This window comes from Camarhynchus parvulus, chromosome 5 (assembly GCF_901933205.1).
Source record: "Camarhynchus parvulus chromosome 5, STF_HiC, whole genome shotgun sequence".
NCBI lineage: Eukaryota > Metazoa > Chordata > Aves > Passeriformes > Thraupidae > Camarhynchus > Camarhynchus parvulus.
In genome coordinates this window covers 29092305-29117541 of record NC_044575.1, presented here as the reverse complement: position 1 = coordinate 29117541, position 25237 = coordinate 29092305, and the positions used below count along the sequence as shown (strand labels likewise).

Below are 25237 nucleotides of genomic sequence, written 5' to 3'. Positions count from 1 at the left end.
AAAGACATGTGGTTAGTAATTTGCACAACATTCTGTACTGAAACTCTTCGTTTAATCATTCCACAGGTTTCCCTTCCTAGAGAAAGGAAAACACAGAAGTGATGCTACTTAATGAAAAAAAGGCTAAGTCACCTAGTTCTAATCTCCAAAACTAGCAAAGTGTGAATTATGCATTATATAGGTTCTTTGGTAGAATTATCTTTTAAGCGATCTTAGTGTAAATAATTTCAAGAAAATATAAGGGTTTTTCCTCTAGCACTTTTTTCACCATGGTTTTGCTGCTACAATACAAAAAGTACACCAATTTCTTGTTTACCAGATAGGCTTAGAGATATCTCAGCTAGTGAGACTGAATCTCCTTATTGTCTTCAAAGTGCTGTCATCTGTACAGAAAGTTCATCGAGGTGGGCTTTTCATTTTGCTGCCTTAGATGAGGCCAGTTTTGTGGGGGGTTCTTTGCTTAGTATTTCCTTCTGCTGCAGTTTGGGAAATTTTTGCATTTGATTCCCCTTGACTGATTACTCTAAAACCTGAGAGCAGGGTGATAGATTAGACTTCCTGAAGCTTAAGAAAACGCTTTATTTTGAGCTACCTTCTGACCCCAAGGTCAGCAAACATTCCTTATCCTCTAGACCAGGCTACTGGCATGAAAAGAGGATCTTTGTTACTTAGCAGTCCATCTGTTAGTGCTGTTTGTTCCTAATCCTTTTGACTGTAAACTCTTAAAGATTTCCGTGGCAACCAACTGTGAAGTCAAGGCTGACTTTAGATGTGAATGGAAGTAAAAAGTTAGCATCTGGAAAAGAAAGGTACTATTTTCATGTAAATGTTCTTTGATGGAAAATTAAATTGTTACAAAGACAGTTTTTTGGAACTGTTTTAACTCTTCCTTTTTAGAGATTTAACCAGATTTGGTCATAATCTTACAAGGTGAACAAGGCTCGGCCAAAATTAACCAGGCTGCATCAGTTAATGTAAGGTGTACGTACAGCTAATACAAATGGATGGCCTATGGAGTCACATTCTAACTTTTTATTGTCACAAGCCTAATATTTCTGTCTTTGTGCTTAATAGTTAAGCATCCATTATTTTTCAGACTAACCTGCAGTCCCAGAGGGTGCTGCTGCTCCAGGGTACAGACAGTCTGAACCGAGCCAGCGAGAGCATCGAGCGCTCGCACCGGATCGCTGCCGAAACCGACCAGATAGGCACGGATATCATCGAGGAGCTGGGGGAGCAGCGGGAGCAGCTGGAGCGCACCAAGAGCAGGGTGAGCAGGAAACTGGGCATTGCTTTGAAACAGTCTGCACTTAGTTAGTGGGAACTCCAGGCCACCAATTACTCTCAGGGACCTTCCTAGGCATAGCCATCTAATTGGATAGCTCTACAGACCAAATTCAGGCTGCCGCATTTCTATTTGTTCTCATAAAAGAGAAATAATTGCTGTAGAAGGGTCCAAAGTATGGTGGCAAAATGTCTGCTGCTGTGTCTGTGCAAGATGGGAGATTAGACCTATAGATCTGCTAGAAAAAATAGCATTACTGAAAAAGTTGCAGATTAGAAGAAGTTGTCTTGTGACTAGATTACTAGTTAAAGTTAAAATTTTGGAAGCAGTTAGCAAGTCTTTGTAACAAAATTAAATTTAGTAGAAGAGTAATTACTTAATTACTAGCTTTCCAATATTTGCAGGGAGGGAGAAAATGCCAGACAAGGTGTCTATTCCTCATCTGTGGTTCAAGAAGCTCTGCTTCTGCTGTGAAAGCTTCAAAAACTAGTTCACTTGTTTTGTTTACACACATATGCAAAACTGACAGTTTGATTTTTGAACTAACAAAGTGATGGAATTTTCTGTGTTTGCAAGGGATCCCAAGTGTAAAGCTTTTAGGTGAGTGACTTCAGGGGACACCAAGTTTGGCAAATAAGCCCACTCAGCCAAAACAAAAAGCATACCCATGCTTTTGGGAGTTCTTTCTACCCATTGCAACAAAGCCTGTAGCTTTTTCATTTAAGTAGTTCTGTAATTTCAGTCAGAATTTGATTTGTTCTGTTCCAAAATTTGGGTTGGAAAGCAGGAAAGGAAATTGATTTTAACATTTGTAGGTATAGTTTTTGTCCTTCAGCTAATAAAAAGTATTACAGTCCTTCAGGCATCAGTCTCTCAACAGATCATTCATAGAAGCATAAAATTGTTTAGGTTGGAAAAGGCCTCAAAGATCATTAAGTTCAATTGTTAACCCATCATTGCTGTGTTCATCACTAAACAGGGTCTGTGACTTCTATTGTGAGCCTCTTAGGCAATGAATTGTGGAATTGTGTGAACCATACATTCCAACTGAAAGCAGACTTTCTTCTTAGTTGTTCTTTCATAGTGAAGATTGGAAATCTACTAAGCTCCCAACGGACTTGATAGTTTTTTTCCCCAGCTTTGTCCAGTCCATCTCGGTGCAAAGAAACGTACAAGCACTTTTGCAGTTGAGGGCAATATGTTAAACTACAGAGGAATTGTGCAGGCAGATGTCTGTGATATAAGTGACCTGGCTTACTCTTCACTTCCCTAGAATGTTTGGAAGTGGAATAGTGAAATCTTACCTGGAGACAGTGGCCATGCATCATGAATTGTGTCTGTGAAGCAGCAGCTTTTTTAGTTGTCTATAACCTCACTTCATTGCATGTTTCTTAATAGCTGACTGGGTATGCTGGGCAGTTCATTTCTGGGCAATACAAAGCTGAAATGGATTATCCATTAACAGCTCAGAGCTTGTACCCACTGGGTCACTTAGACCTCTGAGTGCAACACAGTTCTTTCTTTGATAGAACTTGAGCAGCATTTCAAACACTTTGATATGCACTGGGGTGAACACATCAGTATCACTTTGTTCTGGTGTTAACAGAAATGAAACTTAATGAAAGAAGTTAATACCACTTTTCTGATATTTGTATATTAATTAAAGAGGCAGAAAGTGGTCTCAAATTGCATGTCTTTGTATGTATCTAAGGGAAAGTGTACAGAAAAGTCTTAATTTCTCCTTGGAAAAGAGGCAATGCTTCCAGCTGCTGTTGTGGGTAGAAAACAATGCTGTGTCTCAATTTTGAGAGGACATGGCCATCCGGTCCTGTAATTCATTGCAGCATTTCAACACCAGCTGTTTTCACATGCATCTTTCCAGAGTTGATGTGTGCTTGTTTAACTGACAAGTAACTTCTGTCTCTCCTCAGTTGGTGAATACCAGTGAGAACTTGAGCAAGAGTCGCAAGGTTCTGCGCTCGATGTCTCGGAGGTGAGTCGTGCACAGGCTGTTGAACAGCACTGACTGTGTGCTGTTTGGTCAGGGTGTTGTGGGGTCTTTACCCATCTAAACCATGGTGAGGACAGAAGCAAGTTACAGTGGCTTGCTGATGTGCCTTCAGATGCCACTCATTCAGGTTGGGAAAGGCTGTGCCATAAATCACTGCAGCATTGGGCCAGTTAGAGGCCTGATGACACAGACTAATCTGTTAGCCCACACCAATGCCCTAGAGCAGTTAGGCCTAGGCTGGCCCATGAGACACTCTTGAGCTGGACCTTGATGATTTTGATGGCTAAAACCTTGGCTTCTTAAGTGGATTTGCAGTTTAGCTATGTTGTTTACTTAGCCTTAAAAACCCAGTTCATAGACTGTATTCCCAGCAGGTACTTATCTCCTCACAACCTTCCTTTATGCCTATTGCCAAAGGAACTTGTGATAACTGTCTAGTTTTCAGTAGTAAAAGTACTTTATTACTTTGAGATTTTAGTTTTCCTTCAGCAACATAGTTCCAAGTAAAAGCACCACCATGAGAGTGGTGCCTTAGCACAGGACTTCAGGTATTGTTTTCCTCTTTGCTTGACTGAAGGAGTAGGCACATACAGAGCAATGATCTGCCTTCTGTTGGACAGGGGAAGAGGAACAGAATTGCTACTGCTAAAAAAGGAGATTCAAACAGATTTCCAGGAAAACATGAGTAGTGAACTATTGAGTTTGGCCCTTTCTGCTTGTTAAGAGCTTTTTGTAAAGTACAGCGTGGTCTTGCTGAAACAGGGAAGGGGAGATGAGGATCTGGATCTAGAATATACTTTCATAAACAAGCTGGGAAAAAAAAACCCTTGGATTTTTATTTTTTAACTCTAGAATAACCACAAATAAGTTGCTGCTGTCAATTATCATCATCCTGGAACTGGCTATCCTAGGAGGTGTGGTCTACTACAAGTTCTTTCGCAAGAAATGAACCTTCATGACCAAGATGAGCTTTTCCACTGATGAGGAATAGGATGGGTTGTCTGCTCCCTTTGACTGTCTGAGGGTTGAACTGAGTCATGAGACAGCACATTCAACTGAAACTGTACTGACACCTGAAAGACAGAGAATGAGAGTAAAAAGAAACAGCCTTGAACTACTGGTAAGATTAATAAGAAGGTAATAAATATTTTATTGTCTCATTTTGTATATACTTAACTAAATGAATAAATCTTGCTATGTAATAAAGTAGCCACTGATCAATGGAAAAGCTAGTTTATTTAAAAACTGAGATGTTAACAGTATTTGCCAAGTGTTGACAATCTATCCATTCAAGTGCCTCAGCAGAGCTCTGTAGTGTCCAATATATCCAGCATGGGTTCTTAAATCCTCACTTGCTCTTCACTGTCAGATTCATCTGGAGAGCTGGGTGTTGGGAGTTCATCAAAAGCGATGTGTGCTCCTTCCCTTGTCTGCCCAAAGCACGTTGCTATCACATCGACTGCAAGGCGAGCAGTTGCTTTCACTGCCTCTTGAGAAGCTCCCAGCAGTGGATTGACTTCAGCCATGTCTACAGCTGAAAGCATTCCTGTGAAAATGATTGGCAGCTTTGTTACTGTGACAAAGGGTACAGTCTTCTGCACGGTTTTGTCTGCAGCCTTTTATTCACTGTACCAAGTCTGGTGTTTGGGTTTGTGACCTGCTCTACCCCTTAGACAAGTAAGATTGGCACTCAAGGGATGAAGTTCGTTCTCAGATGCAAATTTGTGTTTTTAATTTGGTTCTTTCTTACATTGTCACTACCTCACTCACTTGTGCTTTCAGCATTCAGGAAAAACATTTGATGTTCCATACACATTTATGAGAGAAACATTTTTTTCTCCCAGTCCAAAAATGAGGGGTTACAAAATAGTCTCACTTCACATTCTTTTGCCATCTTGTTCATGAATCTGTAGACTATTATCTGGTTGGGATTTTTTTAACCTTCTTTTACTGCAAATAATATTGTTTAAACATATTAAATAAAAACTTGATGGTAATAAGATGAAAAGTCCTCATATATTGAATCAACTGCAGTATATTTTATGAAAGCTTGATTTGTTAGTCTTGAATCCTAGAATGGAACTTCAAAATATTTAAGATTGTTTGCACTCATTTTTGTATTCCAGACGCCCATTTTCACATCTCTCCTCATGTGTTTAGGATCAGGGAACAGTATTACACATTTTTGACATCAGCTGTTAACATACTGCATATTTTCTTTTGCTAAGCTGAAGCTGTTGATGGTTAAGATGCTTTCAACACCAAGAAAATGGTGCCCAATCACAGGACTTCTTTTTCCCTTACTGAAGGCTGAATTGACTTTGCAGGCACCTTTGCTTTGACTACACTTTCTATTTATACCAGAAAAACATAACCAGTATGAGCTCTGGGTAGTTTGTCTTGTCCTTGCTTAGCCCCGTACTGCTGGTGCTCCTACCTGTGTTGTGTATTTCCTCTGTGATGTACATGCCTTCTCTGTAAGTTAATCCACCTAGAACAGGAGTCCCCGTTGCTGGAGCCAGTGAAGGATCAAAAGCATCAATGTCAAAACTCAGGTGAATTGGTCTCTGTCTCCTGAGACAGAATAAAACAAGAAAAGCAATCTTAGAGCCTTACATTTTTTCTATATGCATTTCTTACTGTCTAGGCTAATCAGCAACATAGCATCAAGCTCCCTGAACCATGTCTCATATACATTAAAAAAGCATCTACTCAGTGAAGATTGGTTAAAGATAAGTACTTTAGTTCAAACCATCTTAACTGGTATTTGTCATCTTAGTGGAATGATGTAGAGAAGTGTATGATACAATCCAGCCTTTTCTCCTTTTGTACAGAAAGCCAGGGTGAAGGCTGAAACACTGGTGTGCATGGCAGCTAGGATGGAGGAAGCACCAAGCTCAAGGATTTCACTGACAGTTCACCAAGATGAGCATTTTTCCGGTCAACACTTAAAGGCTGTATCCAAACCCTGCCATGTAGCCTAAGTACTGAAGTAGTAAAGGATAATCCCAAACCTAAAATGTTAGTTACTTACTATATCATCTGCAGCTGATGACAGCTTAATAAACTGGACACTGCTTGTCACTCACATGAATTATTTAAGAGGCAGACTGCATACTTCCAACTACTGCAGATGCTCAGTAAGGAGAAGCATCTGGATTACCATCTTCTTTACTTGGCACAGCTGCAGCTAGGAAGGGTGAGCACACCTTTAGAAAACAGCAGCATGCAGCACAGGTTCTAACCTGTGGCAGAGGTTACCCTTTCTAAGTGACCCTCTCCCAGCTCCTAGCATGATTTGCTCCCTGACCCGGTTCCTCAGACTTGAACAAGGGTCACAAAGGTGGCAGTAGTGAACTGCAGTAAGGGAGTGGTTAAAGTGAGCTTTACCAGCTGCACTGGCACTGGCAGCCACCATCAGGACATCGTGTGTGAGCAGTCCAAGGAGGAAGCCATCAAAAGCTTCCACTTCCCATACCAACAGCTCATTTCAAGTTACTGTCAAGTTGCTGTATGTATTTTTAAAAGTGTAAAGTGTATCCTGCACTCTGAGTTGATTCAAACATCTTGCCAAACTGCAGAAAATGCAGAATTACTTAACAGAACCAAACAGTACAAAACAGAACAACTGTAGTGAATGGTAACCTGTCTCAGCCATCTGCCAAACACCATGAAATGGCTCCAGTGCTGAGGCTTCCCTACATACTGGGCACTGTCCCAGTTCTGTACAGCCACCTTACATCAAGTGACCTTCACTTCACTAACTTTCAGGAAAGCAGATGTTCAACAAGAGCAGTTTAAATTAGATAATAGTTCATTACCTGCCCATCAGTTGTTCAAAGGTTCTTTCCATAACTTTCTGAATTCCAAGGTGATCAATATCCCTCATGGAAAAATACTGGATGTCAAAGTTCTTCAAAATATAGCTGTGAAAATATTTTTTTTAAACAATCATTATTGGTTTAAGCTGAAATCTAGCAACCCTTATGGATGTGATTTCAAGCTTATTAATTCAGCCTTTACAAAAATAATTTAATCTAAACCAACTTACTATTCAGCAGGATCCACATCCCTCAAACCAATGTACACAATATCAGATGCTGAAAGGCAGGGCTTCAGCCAGGAAAAGCCAGGAAGTTGTGGTACCTGCAGGCAAAGGTTTGGTATTAGGTCAGTTTAATGACATACTTAACAAAATGCTATTTAATGCTTTCCTGAAAACTTTGTATTGATTTATAGCATCCTTTCTCTCTCTAAATAGATAAACTTCTGCACTTGATGGTTTGGCTGATGTAATCAGTCCTTACCTTCATTCCTATGTTCAACTCAGGTAAAATGATATGACTTTATCTGAGTTGAATGTTAATGGATGAAGTTTTTAACTCTTCTACATTTTCCAGTTTGAAGAGGAGGAGGACTAAAAAGCCTGATCCACAAGCAATAGGTAATTTGCATCAGTGAGTGTAAGGAGGAATGCTAAATAGATACCCAGATGTAGATCACTTAGTGCACTTAATGGTGATGCTCTGTAACTTACCCAATACATTGTGCTTAGGTGGAAGAATGAAAATCAAGGCAGCTGTATCTCTTTAAGAGAACTAACAAAGTAATGCAAACTTACAAAAACCATGTTAAAGATGGATAAATTCAGAGTGGGAAATTGAAAAAAAAAACCTAAAAGAAGGGGGGAAAGCAGGGCAAGAAGTTGGGCGTCCACAGTGGGCTACATCAATTCTGCATCAAAAGCCAGCATGAAGAGAGTAGGTCTAGGACAGCAACTGAAAGATTATGAGGTCTTTATTTTTCAGCTTTGGTAATTAAGTAGTCATGGAATGGAATTAAAAAACCAGTTTCAGTTAGTAACACTTACTAATTTTAGGAGTGATTTAGATTAACTCAAATTTCTCCTTCTCCCAGCTCTGAAAATGGCCACAGCCAACACAGTTGTCAATCAGCTAGAAGGTTTTGTTTCCCTCTTAGACTTCTCAATTACTAATTATTCTAATTGCAATATTGGATGTTTTTAAAGGCAAACACACTCATAGCTGTATTTAATTACATTGGATTAAATTAGCACAGATTATAAAAGGGATAAATGAATTGGAGACCACTAGGAAAAATAAATTCAGGTTTCAAAAATGAATTATGCAAAATTTATCATCACCACATTATAAACTGAGCACCGTAATGACATAATGGCATAACATTGTCAGATACTCTCTAGTATGAATGATGCAGTAGATTTAATACTGCAATTTCAATTATACCTCTTTCTTTGTAAATAAATAAAATTGAATGTATTAACTGCCTTTGACAGGTTCTTTGCATTGTTCCCATGGGAAAGGAGTTGCTGATAGTAAAGCCAGAGGGGCAGACATTTTCATGGGAAGGTGTTAATAGCAATTTGTGAGTTTGGATGGTTCCAGGAGCCCTGAAGCAGTCAGGAAAGGAATATGATAATTTTTTTTTTGTCCCATAATCGACTCAGGTGCTGTATTGGATGAGAGTAAGAGGGTGAGTCATTTGCACTTCTGCAGACCTAATGGTTTGCTGCAGAGAGTCAGAGACGTATTAGCCAGCCAAAGCATTGTCAAAGGCACATCCTGCTACTGCTAAACAGCTGTTCAAAAAGTCATACCTGCAGAAGCCTCGTGGTACCAGCAGGACTGGTGTTAGTTTTCCCCCCTCTAAACAGGAATACAATAGGGTAAGAAAGCCCCCTGAGTGAGTGCACACACCTGTTTGTGCACCTGCACAGCCAGGCCTTGTCTGAGCTGCTTCTGCAGAGGCATCCGGACTGCTGCAGTTGAGGTGGGCTTGTGACAAGGTCCCATAACCAGCACCATGCCTGAGTAGCTGCCACTAAGTATAGCCTAATCTTATTCTTTCTTCACTACTGCTGCTTGCAAGAAAGGCCTGCTCCCCCACTGACCCCAGAGAGCTTACAGGTATTTTTTTAGCATGTCAAAAAATCCCAATAATTGTAAAAAATTACTGTTTTTCTATGCTGCTCAAGAATTGGAACCCAGCAGACCAATATCTCCTCGTTCCTCAGCTATTACAAAACTTTAGTTTTGTTCTGTTTCCACCAACAGAACTGTTCGCCTTAAGTGAGCTCTAAAATTCACAAAGTTTTCTCTTTCTCTTATCTCCCTTGAGAAAGTGTGTATAGGTGCCAAAAAGAAAAAAGTATCACCCCCTCTAACTTATGGGCAAAAAAGTAGAAATACAGTAACTTTTTATATCAACCTTTTCATGTTCAGGAGGCGTTCCAAAAAGCCCCATTAGTTTTGCACTACTTTGGGAATTACAACACATTTGTAGAGACCACTTAAGAATGACTACAAAGAGTAAAGTATGTAAAAGCACTAGATGACTCTATTGACTTGTGGATGGAAATAATTCAAAATAATTTGCAGGAGAAAAAGCAGAAGAACTTTATGGGATGACTGCAGTATTGCCATGCTGTACAGGAACTGATGCAGTGGTATCTTCAGTAGCCATACAGATTCAAACATGCTTGTTCTTGCTTGGAAAGGGTATACTTCCAGCAACACAGCACCCCAAATTGGTCACAGAAATGAGAAAATTAGGAGTAAATATTAGCAACGCAGAGTGCCAAAATAGTGCAGTCAGGTTTTCTGCAGCTCCAGCATCCATTCTCAAGATGCAGTTGCTGATCCTGCTCTCACTCTCCAGCCTAAGCTGCAGCAGAAGATTGTATCAGAGTTCCACTGCACAGGTGCTGCAGGTCCCTGCCACAGCCCACAGCTAAGCCAGGCAGGGCACCTCAGCCTTAGGCCAACCTACTGTTCAGCATCTTGACAGCAGCAAAAACAAGCCATGCACATTCCATGTGCCCCAGGAAACAGCTCTTTTTGATAATTTGATGTCTTTCCAAGAAAAAGGCTCTCTTTAAAAGCTCACTGCAAGCAGTTCCAGCTGTTTTGATTTGTAATAATTACAGTGGAACCAACACCAGAGCAGCCAGTTATGAGAGATCATAGAGGAACAGCCCCTGTCAGCCCCCAAGGTTGTCAAAACATGGAAGAGCCAAACTAAGCAGAAGAGGTATGCAGGAACCAGCTGCTCCTGGAGCTGATCTCAGCTGGGCTCTCACAGGCTGGGCTCAGGGGAGGTTCCCGCTCAGCAGCAACGCCACTCAATGACTCAGGAGCAGCACCAGAGTCAGCAGCTGTGTGCAGCGCACTGTGCAGCCCACAAGGGTGCAAACAGAAAGAAAAGCTTTTTCTTGTTGGTGTCTCTAAGTGTGTCTGTATCTGGGTTTACATGTGTTTGTGGCACTTGTATTTAGGTGTGCATGTACATGCATGTGTATACACACAGTAAAACATATTTTTCCTTGTACTCTGATAGAAAAGATCTGCATTTGCAGCGGGTAAGAAAGAACCTCACATCAGCAATGGTCAATGCTCTGAGGTTGCCATGTAGGATAACTACAATCAGGATACTCACTTTATCTTGAAGCTCCCTTAGGAGAAATGAGAGAGGCTGTCCGTGGAGGCTCCCAGACTGAGTAGTGAGAGGTGTGTTGATATCAGCGTGTGCATCCACCCAGACCACCCCGAGGTGTGGGCGCTGCCGTGCGTGGCCACTGACAGAACCAAGTGCCAGGCTGGAAGTACAGTAACAAAGTCTTTAGTCACCATTCTCCTTCAGAACAACTACAAGGACAAAGGGGAGTCTCTGAGCTTCAGTCAGCTTCAGTGTTGTTACATTTTCACACATCAGACATCTGTGACAATAAAGGGAGCATCCCATACAAACTGTATGCATGCCACTGCTGTGATTCCAGGAGGCCAAGTAACTACAGGGCTACAGTAACAGACGAGCCCGAGCTCTCTGCTGTCTCTGCTGTCACCCTTCCTACACACTTAATCTTCACCTGCTGTAGGTACAAATGCTCCAGAAAATCTAGCCTTTTTTTATTCTACTCATGACACCTTCCCCCACAATTCCTTCTTAAATGCCCTACCATCTTCAACCAATTCTCAGACCAAAGGTTAGTGAAAAAGAGGAAAAAGATTCATGTTGTAAGATCTATTGCAAAATTGTCTGTGTGTAGTAGGCATTACAAACCTATCCTAAGACATGATGGGCAAAAGAGACATATCACTAAACATTGCGCAGTAAAGAAACTGAGCAGTTCCTCAGAAGGAAGCTGATGACACAAACTTTCCCAAAGAGGAAATCCTCAGTTGTGTGTCTACACAACTGATCACAGACCAGTCTGGAACTAAGCAGTACTGTCTGAGAAGGTCAGCTTCTTGTAGCTGTCTTCTATGTTCCACCCTAAAAACCCATCTCTAAGGTATTGCCAAGAAATGACCCCCGAGCTGTTCCCCAAGTCCTCTTGTTTTTTAAATTAAATTCTTGACCTGCAGCATGAACTACTAACTTTAGGTCAGCTCACCTGTGATCACCTCCCAAAGTCACACATCTGTGTCCAGCAGCTACTGCTCTGCTCACTGCATCAGCCAGCATCTGGGTGGCCAAGCCCACCGAACGCGGGTACAAAACCAGATTGTTGTACAGCTCATCGTTGGGAACTTGAGTGAAATTCAAATCTCCAAAGTCGTGCACTTGGCATCCTGGGAACACAGCAACAAAAGGAGAGAGGGACTTATTTAAACGCCTTCCCAGGGAAATGCTCAAAATCAGCTGGGCTTGCATGAAAGGAACAGAGGAAAAGGAATGGATCCATTTGACTATTTGCATGGGATGCAACTGTCACAGCGGTACAAATTAGAAAGTTTAAGATAACATTGGCAGCTTAAGCTTTAATTTAGCAATGAGCTATGCCAATCATAAAAAGTCACTTCGAAAAAGTTCAGATTTTTAAAAAATAATTTTTCATGTCAGAATTTCTCATTAAATAATAGTCTGCATTACCATCTTCCTTCCCATTTAGACAGATTGTATACAGCCTCAAATAAGCTCAATTGCTTAAAGATTCTGAGGATTACACATTTCCCTAACTATAGCTACAATTATTTTACATTTTCAAGGTCCCCAAAAATCCTGGTACAAAACTGCCAAGTAACAAATAATACAATTTTCTTATAGTACTTCCAGGCAACTCCACTGGAGGATCCACTAGAACTTTACTAGGAGAACCTGTCCATTTTCTCATAAGATATTCTAGAAGGCATTTTAATTCTGGGACTTTGATCCCAAAACTCTGAGATCCTTTCATTGTCAGTTACAGCCTGATTGGCTGTTGAACCTGAGAATATTCTGGGTGTAAAACTCAGCCTTTCCTCTCAGAGACTCTCAGTTTGAGACAGGCCTCTTACTGCAAGCTCTGATGAGGGCAGTAAAGGCCCCAAGGTATTTACAGCTACACCGACAGTGGCTTAATAAGACCACCCTGAATACCAGTCATGCCTCTCCCCTTTATTCCTCAGAAACACTAGGCTGTTTGCAGTTCAAAGCATCCAGGCCAGAGGTGACACTTGGCCTTTAGCCATCCTGTGCTTAATGGGGCAATTTGAAAAATTTAAGGCAAGTCAACATGAAGAAACAGCCTTGGGGCTCTGGGTTGCTGCTTAATTTCCAGTAAGCCATTAGTCTAATGTCTAGGAAGCTGGCTCTGTGAATTTGCTTGGTGGATATTGCATAAAAGCTTACTTGAGAAATACATGACTTGTTTATATTTTAAAAGGAGTTCTGACTGGTGAGATGAAGGAAGGACATTTTATTGAGTCACTTGTGCAGATTTGGTGCTGGCAAGTAGGCAAGCATACATTTTATAGCAGGGATAGAGGTGGGCAGATATTGGGATATTTGCAAATGAACATGTCAGCTGAGCACAGCTGTTCAAAGAAGGACTGCATAGATGTCCCAGCAACTCTGAGATAACACATTCTCTGCAGTGACTTAAAGCAGTAAGCAGGACCATGACATACCACTGCCAGCTTTTCAGAAGGCAGCCCAGGTACCCAACTGCTTTTTTTTCCTCCCATAGACAATACCTAATTAAGCAACAGGATGAAGGCTCTGGAATTTTGAGCCTATTTTGTTCTGATTTGAATGTGCTATCTGATCTCTGTGACCACTACATTTTCTACCCCCTGTTAATTCTAGTGCTGTGCAGAAGCAGAAGAAAGTGAGGTCCAAGATGTTCAGAAAATGTTACAAGTTGTTTTTTTAATTTGCGTCATCCTGCAAGGCTACTTCTCCCACATGTGCACACTGCTACACATTTCAGTATTTCAAACTTTCATCAAAGTACCTGAGCATGCCTGGGAGACAAGTTTTGGAAGTAAGACTTCAATGGGTATCAAGACCTTTTGGAGAGACTCTTGTACAAGGGAATAATGCCTTTGATCCAATACCTTTGACACGTGTGTGAAATAAATCTGCAGTTGGGAGCCATGTGCAGTGAGTTACACGTTGCAGGACAACACATTTTACAGTGTAATGGAAGAAATTACTGCAACAGGTTTTGTTCTCTCCTACAGGACATACAAGCACATGGCAGTATTTTTACCCATCAAAGGATGAAAAACAACTTCCTTTAATGCTATCACAAAGCTCCACCTTCAGACCAGTGTAAAAAAAAGATCCAACTACGCCATCATTCCTTGCACTGATTCCTTGAAGGAATCAGTTAAAAATCTCTAAGTTATGCTCAAGGCAGGCCACACATGGCAGATTTGAGCAAGTGTGTTTAGAGAAGTAGCAAGTGTTTAGTAGTTTCTGCTTTACTCTGCCCACCTCCAAGATCCCACTGTAGGGCAAAAAGACTTGATTCAGTTTCTGAATGAAAGACCCCATTTGTTTCTTAGGATCACATCAGGTTTATATAGCTTAACACTTATGTGTTATTGCAGAATTCTGCAATCTTGTCCACTTTTTGAACACATGGTACTCATAATTACCTCTAATTATTTTTATAGAAAAGCCTAATATCTGTTAAAGATGATAGATGCCTTCAGCTTTTGTTACCATCTTCTAAAGTTCAGATAGGGTTCATGAACCTTGAAGCAGTTTATTTTCTCAGCATTGTGCATCCCTTGTCTCTAGGCCCATTGCACTTATGTGCTTGCAGAGGACAGGTCAGGTTTCCCAAGGTGATAAGGAATGTTTGCAGCCAGTTATCCAAAGGCTATCTGATTAATCTCAGAAGTACATGCTAATCCAATACTCAAGCATTAATATTTTCTTACTATTATTTCTTTTAATGGTGCCTAGTGTTTTGAAAACTGGGATTAATGACCTTAGGGCAAAGGGAAAGCTTAGTGAATAGACAGTGAATAGACAGAGAACGAAATTCACAGTATTTAGATATGCCGTGTATCCCAAAGTGTGGGAAGTGCACGTGTACACACAGTTTTTCAAATGACCAGATACTAGAGATGAAATCAACATGCACATTTGTCTTAATGGTACTGAACAAAGAAAAACAGTTCAATACACCAATAACATCTATAACTACTTTAATAGTTTGACAAAGCTTCTATTTAGAATCTCAGCTATTAGTCTAAAACTTAAAGATCTGAATTGTTTTCCATTTCATCTGCCTGCTTGCACATAGATTTAAGTTTATTTCTTAAATCAATGCTCTCTCAACTACATTATTTGTGCACAGAAATAGACATGCTGTACTGCTGTGCAATCTGGGGGATTTTGCTGTTATTTGGCCATTAGTGGAAGATTTTCTAATCTACCTCACCAAGCAATATCCATTTACCTTCTTTGGTAGCTGGGACACTATTTTATATAGACACTAATATTTTATTTTATATAGATACCAATACTTAGAAATAAAACAGCTTTTTAAATCAGCACCAAAAGTTAACATGAAGAATATATGGAGCCTTTTAAAAGGCAGTAGATTCAAGTTCTGAAAGGCAGAAAAAGCTATGGGCAGATAGGAAAGCCAGTTTCCTTACATTCATTAGAAAGCATAGCATCCACACCATTGTCAGTGAAACAGGTCAGGTCTAGCCAGGATTAAAGTTCTTTTAAATTGAAACATACCATAAGTACCATACAGTACTTAAGGAGTAAGCAGCACAGACATTTTGCTAGTAATGAAAGAACATAAAACTAAATGTGATCAAAAGTCTTTTGTTCACACTTTCAAGCCTACCAGAAATTACTTTCAAATGAAAAATATATTATGTTTGATTCATTAGTCAATTATCAACAGTGCAGGAAATTTATAGCAACCAAATGCATACAAGTCAGCTCCACCAACACTGGCTCAAGCAGAGATCCCTTTTGAAATGAGGGAAACAAGAAAGCAGGCCTGAGTAATCTATTTGTGTTAGAGAAGCTTGAAAGAGACACAAGGGAGATAAAGGTGTCAATCTGAGCAGGAGCACACAGCGCAGTTACATAACTAACACTGCACACGCACAGCAGCCTGCCACAATGCACAACCAGCTCAGGAGCGCAATCCTCAGGGCTTCAGTGGCCCCTCTGTCAGCAGAGGTGCCTGGGGGCACATTTCAGCCAAAAAATTAATACATTAGCTTGAAATAGTTTGCACAGTAGGTCATTCCCAGGTTAATTTCTTTTGATCAGAGCAGGTTAGGGAAAGGTCACACAGGCATTCAACCTGCAGACCAGGGGATGGACAGCTGTCATTTATCCAGCCTGCACAGCCAGAATCTTACTTGTATCAGGTAGAACAAATCTTCATTTTTCCTACTTAGGAGCCTTAGACTTCAAAGAAATTTTTAAAAAGGAAAAAAAAAATCACACACAGAAAAAAACTCCCCAAAAACAAAACGAAAAAACCCAAAACACCAACCAGCCAAAAAAAACCCCAAAAAACCCAAAACAACCCTACACCACCAAACAAAGAAACCCCAACAAATTAAGTTTACACCTGAAAAAACTGTTCTTTGCATGCCTTTTCAAATAAGCTGTTAATGTATCAGTCATGCTCAACTTAGTTATTTTGCCATTAGTGAATGATTTTATAATCTTTCACTGGGGACACTGGGGACATAACAGGTCTTTCAGCAAGCTGTATGACACGTCTGAAGTTCACTTCCTATCATAAGCAAAATACACACAGTAGCCAGCAGTTACTACAGTAATTTCCCTGCACAGATTTAGAGCATTTTCTTCTGTAGAAACAGGCAGCTCATGTCAGGTGGCATTTCACTGGAAAACATCTGGGCAGCAGCACAGAAAGCCTCCCCTCACCCTCCTCTACTGGGAAATTGCAACAGAAGCAGCAAGCTCGACAGAAAGAGATTCAGCTTTGCAGACCCAGGCTGTTTGCTGACATTGCCCCATGGCACATTCACATAATAAATGTGAATTTATTATGCAAGCCAGCAGATGGGAATTGGAACAAAAGCACAAGGAACATGGGATAGAACTGATCTCCCAACACTGCTGGTTTACATTGGGCATTTGTGAATTGGACTTAAAAAAAAAAAACCCAAAACCTAAATTAATGGGAAAACTAAATCCTCTCCTGGATGAACTACTGTCAAAGGAATCTGGAAACCCTACAGTTACTAAACCTTCTTTCATACTATGTTATATATAAAGTTGCTCACATGCAAGCATCACTCCTGCAAACTGTTTTCTCAGCTAAACCACCTCAAACATGAATGAAACCAAGTTACCATCCTTCTTTTCAGTATAAACCCATTGGCCTATCGTGGGGACTTTGTAATCCTTTCTCAGAGACACTGTCAAAATGTTGTACAACAGCAAACAAATGATTCAGTTCATTATGACCAATGCATTCTGAAGCTTTTTTTTTTAAGGCAGTTTTAACCCTCCAGAATTATCCAGGACATGTGTGTATTACAACTACACAAACAAAGTGCATGCTTTCATTTCACAGGAATAGGAAATTAGGCTAGCAAGGTTCCCACTGCAAGAGACAGACTTCTGCAGCCTAATTTAATCATAGCCTGCTTGCTAGGAACTTCATTACACAGCATCTACTTCTCTTTAAACTGAATAGGTATCTGCTAGAAGAGGTATAGGTATATATAGGTTGGATACACAGTTGATGGCTCAACAGATACCTCTCAGCTCTAAAAATTCACTTCCTAAAAGGCAAGTTCTTGTCTGAGCAATTCCCATCCTTTTATTTGAAATTTTTTGTTTGGTTTAAGACAAAGTTTCTGTAGCTGTAAATATTTAAAAAGCTTGATCTCCAACAAAAGCAACAAGCAAACCCAATTCCAACTGCTGCCCCAAGTCTGTAGTCAAGACGTCCCTTGCATAAAAAGAGCCAAAAATTATTTTTCCAACCCCAAATAAAGTGGCCACCTGATTTCCCTTTGAAAATTGCTTATAACTTTAATCTCTGATGAAATTCAGTGCAGTTTACCTTGAAAGGTGTTCAAAAACGTCAGTCTGAGGTTTTGGGAAACATTTGCACTGTGGCTTGCATCAGAGAGAAGGCTGCAGCTGTTGCATCTGCCACAGCACCACCAAACCCTGCACATGTTCTAATTCCCTTCAAATAAGCTTAACCCAGGCACAGCTCCTGAGAACAAGAACACAATGGGGCCCTTACAGCCATGAGGATCACAATGCCAAAAGAGCTTTCCTCAACAATGACACCTTGTGCTTTAGATTGTTACAAAAGTAAACAGTTACATTACATTCCTTAACCCAGGCAGGTAACACTTGAGAGGAAGGGAGAGTAAAATATATTAAAGATTACTGAAATGCTCTTCCTCCCTCTTAATCAGCTGGGAGAAACTAACATCTGACCACTTCTTCATATACAAATGAAACCTGGCAGGTTGTTGGTCTGTGGGTTTGTTTTTTTTCCTGTATTTAACTTCAGTGCTTCATTCCCTGCTTTTCAGCAGGTGGTGTTATAATAGAAATTTCCACCTTTCACCCAAAACCAGTCCTCCATACCATATTCACACATAAGCATACACCTGCCATAGGTCTCTTGGTCTTGTGAGTCCACAACAAGACACATGATTAAAGTTTCAAATGAGAAAGCAGTAATAGATCATGTGTACTGTAAAGCAGATCAAAATCCAACTCATGACCTAATTTTCCCTCTGCTGTCTCCCTTTGTGCATCCCCCTAGTAACTCCACTCCTTCAACAGAATTAATAGTAAAAAAATAAACCAGAATGTAATCTAAATGTACTCCAATCCAGAGAGAATTATATAGGTGCAGAAATTCAGCTAAGTCATGTATTAAAACTAACTTTATATTATGAAAATATTTAGGATGAAGGGTATCACTGTAAATAAAAACAAAAAATACAAAACCTCCAAGAGCTCTGTTCATTGGTCCTTCACCCTAGTCTCCTTTTATTTAAAGATTAGGAAGAAATAATCCATTCAGGTTTTCCTGATCTTCACCAGCCTAGCTTTGTTTTTAAAGGTATTTAAACTAAACTGTCACACAGAATAATTACAGTTAAAGCACCAAGTGACATTTACCCCAAATTCACAAAGATTCTTATAAAGCCAATTTTATAGAGTGCAACCTCGAGTACGCACCGGCCAAATGGGAGAGGGAAAAACAAACATCCAATCGATGGATGGCTAACACAAAGCTTTTCATTCCAAAGCAGACTCTGTGCTCCATCAGCATGGGGAAGGGAACACCAGAAACAACTGACTGCAAGGACTACTCTGACTCTATTTTCAGTGTTGCCATTTTTCTCCTGGCTTCCAAGGCTACCTGTAGTCATTCAAATATCGAAGGTACAGCACTCAAAAGGATAAACTGCAGCTGCTGAGCAGAGCTGTGCACAGCAGAGCACACTCCCCAGGGGAGCTCAGCCTCCCCTGCCCAAGGCAAGACAGCCAACGAGGTCTGTTGGAAAGAAGCAGCCTAAAAGCTGCCTTAGTGGAGGCCTCCTCAAAGCAGCTCTCCTCCAAAACACCAGCAGGGCTCCTTCTGCCTGCCAGCTCATCAGAGCCAGTTCCTGGCTGCCTTCCCTCACAGAGTGGAGCAGCACCTGCCCTTGATGCATTCTGACAAGTGGCATCATTTCAAAGACTCATTGCAAACACAAGTTACAATCAGCCCCTTTGGCTGTGCTTTGATTTTTGACAAACCACTGGTCTTTGAAGGTAACCAATCATGGCTAATCCACATTTGAGAGGTAAACAAGAATAGCAGAGTCTTGTGGATCTTTATCTCTGTATAAATAAAAAGAGGTAATTAAGTCTGGTTCCAGAAATAAGTTGCAGTACTACATAAGTATGCTGTACTAATATTATTAAACAGAACTGTTTGAGCATGCTGGTGTCTAAGGGAAAGGAAAAAGAAGAGGACTGCCATGTACCCATTTAGTTTCAGGGGAAAAGGAGGGGGAGAGGGTGTTCCTGGATTTAAAAAATGCATTTCTATTTCTGCTTTGTAGGGAAGAAGAATTAGCTGTTAGTCTGACCTCTTTATGTTATATCTAAACTGAGTTTTGGTCCTGAGGATGTTCCTAGCACTTGAATACTTAGCTTTGACAGTACTAGCACCAGATGTGATCTGAAATAAAAACAGATGAACAGTAGCATTTCTTACCTCAACAATGCAGAGATTTAACTAAATAGCATGCTGCCTAAATGCCAGCAGTTATTTAGAATTTTGCCTGTCTCTCACTTAATCAACAGTAGAAAGCATAACTCAAAAAAAAAGCCAGATCTTGATGTTATCAGTGCAACAAATTTAGAGTTTATTGGAATTCTAGAGATTAGAGATATTTGACTGGCTGTACTAATGTCTTTGCAAATTTAAAATACTGAGTTTTGAAGAGAAACAACTGAGGTAAAAGCTAGTGCAAAACAAAGCTAGAATCTAATCCAAGAATTCAAGAATCCATTCCTGACAGATCTTGTTTCTAACATGTAAATCCAATTTCAGTCCAAATACAGGGCAAGCAGAATGGTACAGTTTGTCAAATTCTTCAGGGATACAGGCAACTTTTTAAACACATTTACTGGATGGACTGATGAACATTTTTTTCCAACGATGCAGCTGCAACTCTTGCCAGTCCAAATCTGCTGAATCCCAGCACCTATACTTATTTATGCATAACTGCTGCATAACTTTATCTTCCTTCTAAACTCTTTACTGAGGATGATTTAGGTGGACAAAAAAAAAGGAGATATGTAGAAGCAGCTGCCTCATGATTTATTAAGACTGATACTAACCATATGAGCTCTCTTGGTGAAGAAGCAAAGTTGAATTGCTATTTCTGGCAGCAGATGTCAACAGGAGTCCAATGGTTTTGGGCAAAGCAGTAGTGTAACTCCAGAGACATGGGGATTAACAGCTCCACTCCTCTTTTAGAGGAGGTTACTCCTTTCTGAGTCACTACACTGACCTCATGAAAACTATGACTGAAGAATATTTCCGGTCCAACAGAAGAATGGTGATATGATGCTCGTTCTCTGACACATGCAGTTCCCCTCTGTGTGTAAGCCACACGTCTCTGCAGCTCACCAACTTGTCAAGCCAGCAACTCAGATCCAAACTTTGATAATCAATTCTACAGTAACCCAAATCCAAGCCTGACTAAGCTCAGCAGCCCAGCTGCATGCAGTTCTAAATAAAGACAAAAAAATTAATTCAGCAATTAACAATAGTCAACAGACAAGAATGAATACTTGGGAAGAAATCTTACACTAAAGTTGTTCCTGTAGCAGCAGCATAGATGCTCTAAGTCACCTCAAAGGCTACAGTAAGAAACAGTAGCTCTCTACTAAGTATAAAACTGAATAAGGCCTTTCTCTCCTCAAGTAAGAGAATTACACAAAACTCTGGATTGAAGTTTGATCAGATTCTCTGCCTAATCTGCAGCAAACAGGAGAGGCCCAAGAAATTCTCACTTTAAAAAACTTCATACTTTGCACCCTCAGTAGCTTATGTATCTGCCACCTACCTCCCCCACTCCTAGCCAATAAAAGTCCAAAAGCCTCCACATATTGCACCCATTTCTGTTTACTGTTAGAGCAATACACAGACCTACATGCTTTACACCTTTTTCTCTCCCATGCCAAGGAGCTGCGGGTCTCTGTTTTCACATGGCACTTTTACTTCTTTGGCAACATGTCCTTTAAGATGATAATATTTTACTTTCCCTTAGGAGAGGAAACAAAGCCAAAAGACAAACACCTGCAAGGTGAATAAAAATCCCCACAAGCAGAGTAAGTGATACTTTAATTTACTCTTGCTAGACTTGCACACCCACTGCTTTTGGCTTGAGATTCCTGCTACAGTAACTCTGAGTACCCCTTGAGCTACTACCAACAGGTAACTGTGATCTTTCCTCCTGACAAGGGGAAAAAGTCAAATTGGTGGCTCAGATTCATCTCTGACAGTCTAGTACAGACTAGCAACAACATGGGCCTCTGTGCTCCCTCCTCGGATTTCAGCCTAAGCATAAACAAGCAGTTCACAGGCAGTGATTGATTGAGGCAGCCAAGAAGTTACTATACCATGTAGGTATCGGTCACAGAATCTGTCAAGGGAGGGATCCCCCTTCAAGAAAATAGAAATTGGAATAGCACCTCAGAACACTGCAATAGGACTATGAAAGAAAAGAAATTAGGATAGGGTTAAAGGAACAATAAAATTCCACCACCACCACCCTCCAAATACACCAGACAGTGAAAGCAAAGTGGAAAACAATGGAAAAAGTGGAAACAAAAGTTTAGCATTCTCACTCTTTCTCATATGGCTGGAGCACCATCAGCAGAAGTCATTAAATAAGGCAGAAAAACATGTGAAGAGCCATGTGGCTGCTTCGTATTCAAAGTAACAAACAAACATAGTATATGCATCTTACTACCCAAATGCTGCCTTTTAGAGAACCCTCCAGAGCACCTTCATTTTATACAGGTCGAGTTGAACTTGAATTGCAAATGGAAAATGAATAAATCAAAACTTTAAATAAATAAACTTTAACATTTCAGGCAAAGAGAAGAGTCTGATCACCAGAAATCTCTTCCACGTGAAAGACAGTGAGGGCAATTTTCAGTTACTGTTAATGCAGAGGAATACTGCTTCTTTCCCCCATCTGTACTTCTTTAGATGGCCCAGAATCCAGCCTCACTCTTGTACTGGGAAGCATCATTCCACATTTCATACTTGGTTTCAAACTGGTAATGACAAAGAAATTCAAGTTTATAGCATTCTTTCATATCCAAGCAGGCAATGGGGGCATGTTACAAACACTTTCCATATGCACTCACATACACAGACCCTGTGGTCTCAAATGCTTCAGAACTAGCAAGTACAGATGAAGAAGCCCTGTGTCTTAGACAAATGATATTTATTTTTAAAGGAGAACCCTGGTCTGCTGCAATATAATTTCCCTGTTCCTGGAAAACAATCAAGAATCCATGAAAATTATTAATTCCTATAATTAAACAGATAAATAGATTGTCCAAATTAATAATTAGAATCATACAGTGGCTCCATTCATACTGTGGCCTTCTTAACAGTACGAGCAGAAAACTCATAGTGTTAGAAAGACAGAGAAAGCAGCTAAAGTTTTACTGCCAGTTCAGTATACCACAGGACTCCAAATAATGGCACTATTAGAACAGTACTGCAGCCAGAGCTATCCTGGCATCCCAGAGAAGAAAAATAAGCAGCCCACATATAAAAACAATAATTTGTTAAGTTTCCATAAACAACAAATGTGTACAGTACAAAAGGCTGCATGGCAGCATCCTCCTCCATCAAGCAGATTGTCTTTGCACTGCAAACCACTCCTCTGGGCACGCTGGTGACTGTCATCGCTGCAGGATGGGCCCTCACAGCAGAACCTGTTCTTAAAAGGGCTGCAGAGATTTAAGCAGCAACATACATCAACACCACCTTAAAAAACAAACCAACCCCACCCCAGTGGAAGAACACACCAGCAATAGGAAACTGCAACTGCAGAAGGAAGAGCCTCTAAAAACTGTAAGGGAACAGCAAGAAGATATCTCCATGTACATAACTGATTGATGAGTAAAAAACCTACAAGAAACTAAGCAGTGGAAGTATTAGTTTAATTTAGTTTAGCTGGCTTCATTTCTATCCCCATAACATTTGGATGCTGGAATCCAGAAAGGGAAATTTGAGCCCTTTCTTTCTACCTTCTACAAGCTCACTACAGTGAGCTTGTGTCAGGCAAATGAGAGGGCTTTTCCTTCTAGTTTTAAATTTTGTTGGGTTTTGTGGGTTTGGGGTTTTCATCAAAGAATTCTTACAAAGTGGAAACATTAGCTCTGAACCACTTGAAAGAGAACCCCAAGTCTTCCAGTAAAAAATTCTGTCATTGATACAAAATAATCTGCTGCCTACAGTCTTATTTAGAAGAGCATCCTCCTTTCAAGCCTAGCAATTTGTTAGTTTCAGATAAACTTTAGGCTCAGAAACTATTCCAGTACAAAGAAGCTCTTTTAGATGCCCCCTTGCATATTTGCTGAGATTATAGCTCTTGCTTACTAGAATTCAAGTATTGCCAACGATGGCAAGTGTCTGTACTTTGCACAAAACAAGCAAGAAAAAGAATACCTACCCATTGGCTGCCAACTGGGACTTTTCAGCTTGTGAATCATAAGATATACAGGATATGCCTACAGGGCTGCACAGAACAATTGTTTCTGTTTTGAAGAGTTCTTACAATTCAGAATTAAATTGCTAGAGGGTTATTAGGCAATTATCTCTCCGTGCATCTAATCTCCGCTGACGCTAACCACCCAGGGAGCAGATATTAGTTCTTTCTGTGGTCCATCCCTGCAATCCATCCTCATCACACCATTTTCAGTAACACTCTTTAGATTAAAGATTCTCCAAGACACAGTTCAGCTTTACAAATTTCTATCCCTTGTGTCCAGTTTCTAGTAACTGTGGTACAGCTTTCTGCAGGTCTCAGCTTGTAGAAGTAATAGATGTGAGAAGCTGAATCACAATTAAGGGCATGGATTTGCTTGCACAAAAAGACCAGAAACAGCCCGTTCACAGGGTGGTATGTGCAAGCGTTTTCAAAGACTTCACACAAGACCTCATACATAAAACTGAGGACTTCTCCAGAAAATTCTGAATTTCATCACCTAGAAGCATACGAATCTTTTAGGAACAACCTGGTAACGAACACAGAAGGGAATAAAAAAGAAGAGGCAAAGCCCACAGTATGTGATATCCCGAGAATCACAGTTACTTGTCTGGATGCCACAGGCGCACACAGCGCTGCAAAGAGCCTCTCGCTTCCCCGGCTCTCCCGGACTCAGCACGGGAGCAGCGCACGCTCCATGTGCCGGTGCGGCGCTCCCTGCGCGTCCCGCTGTTCCGGAGCGCATCGCGGCCGGGGAGCCGGGACCACCGGCCGTGCTTTGTTCCGGGACCCCCGCAGGGCCCCGTGCGGCTCCTCCCGGGCGGAATGCGGCGAGCCTCTCCCTGCCGGCACCTCCGCAAGGCTGCGGGCATCGCCGGGGCACGGTGCTTTCCGTGCGTCCCGGGAGGCAGGAGCCGTCTCCCCCCGCCGCAGCGAGCGGCTGAGTCACGCTGCCCCGAGAGGCGAGGGGGCGATGCGGGCAGCCCCGCAGCTCCGCAGCCACCCCCGCCCGCCCGCCCGCCCGCCGCGCTGTGCTCACCGAGCCCGGCCAGCCGCTCCACCAGCCCCGCGGCGCGGAGGGTAGCGGGGCCGTGGTCCACTCCCCGCCGTTTCTGCGAGACAAAGAGAGGGGAACGCGTCAGACAGCGCTGCCGGCAGCCAGGTACGCAAGCCCCGCCGGGGAGGGGGAGCCGGGCGACCGCGGCAGCCGGCATCCCCCCGCGATGCCCACCTGGCCCCTAGAGAGCGGGGCTCCCACCAGCGCCACGGAGTGCGCCCGGCGGCGCAGCTGGAGCGCGGTGTGCGGCTGGGCGCGGAGCAGGCGGGCGAGGGGCCCGCGCAGAGCCATGGCGGGGGATGCTGCTGCCGCGCGCCGCCCGCGCCCCGCTCTCTTCAGCGCTCCGCGCC

The 25237-nt window shown here is 41.5% G+C and overlaps 2 protein-coding genes across 2 annotated transcripts in view; one reads left to right on the top strand and one right to left on the bottom strand.

Annotated features, from left to right (window-relative positions):
* Nucleotides 1-4524, top strand: part of VTI1B (vesicle transport through interaction with t-SNAREs 1B) — an 11307-nt gene extending 6783 nt beyond the window's left edge. The window contains exons 4-6 of the mRNA XM_030950617.1: nucleotides 1097-1270; nucleotides 3217-3278; nucleotides 4149-4524. Coding sequence (XP_030806477.1) covers nucleotides 1097-1270; nucleotides 3217-3278; nucleotides 4149-4245 — 333 coding nt within the window. The 3' untranslated portion in view covers nucleotides 4246-4524. The remainder of the gene's footprint in view (nucleotides 1-1096; nucleotides 1271-3216; nucleotides 3279-4148) is intronic.
* On the bottom strand, nucleotides 4418-25237 carry ARG2 (arginase 2). Its single transcript, XM_030950615.1, has 8 exons — nucleotides 25062-25237; nucleotides 24870-24942; nucleotides 11731-11908; nucleotides 10773-10932; nucleotides 7348-7442; nucleotides 7118-7222; nucleotides 5734-5870; nucleotides 4418-4842 (listed from the first exon to the last, which is right to left on the bottom strand). The coding sequence occupies exons 1-8, from the start codon at nucleotides 25176-25178 to the stop codon at nucleotides 4637-4639; spliced, it is 1071 nt and encodes a 356-aa protein (XP_030806475.1). The 5' UTR covers nucleotides 25179-25237; the 3' UTR covers nucleotides 4418-4636.

Coding starts and splice junctions, on each gene's coding strand:
- ARG2 (XM_030950615.1), bottom strand. CDS start 25,178: ATGGCTCTGCGCGGGCCCCTCGCCCGCCTGCTCCGCGCCCAGCCGCAC. Junction 11,909..24,869: donor GGAGCGGCTGGCCGGGCTCG/GTGAGCACAGCG, acceptor CTGTGTTCCCAG/GATGCCAAGTGCACGACTTT. Junction 4,843..5,733: donor AGAGGAAATACACAACACAG/GTAGGAGCACCA, acceptor TCATTTTCACAG/GAATGCTTTCAGCTGTAGAC.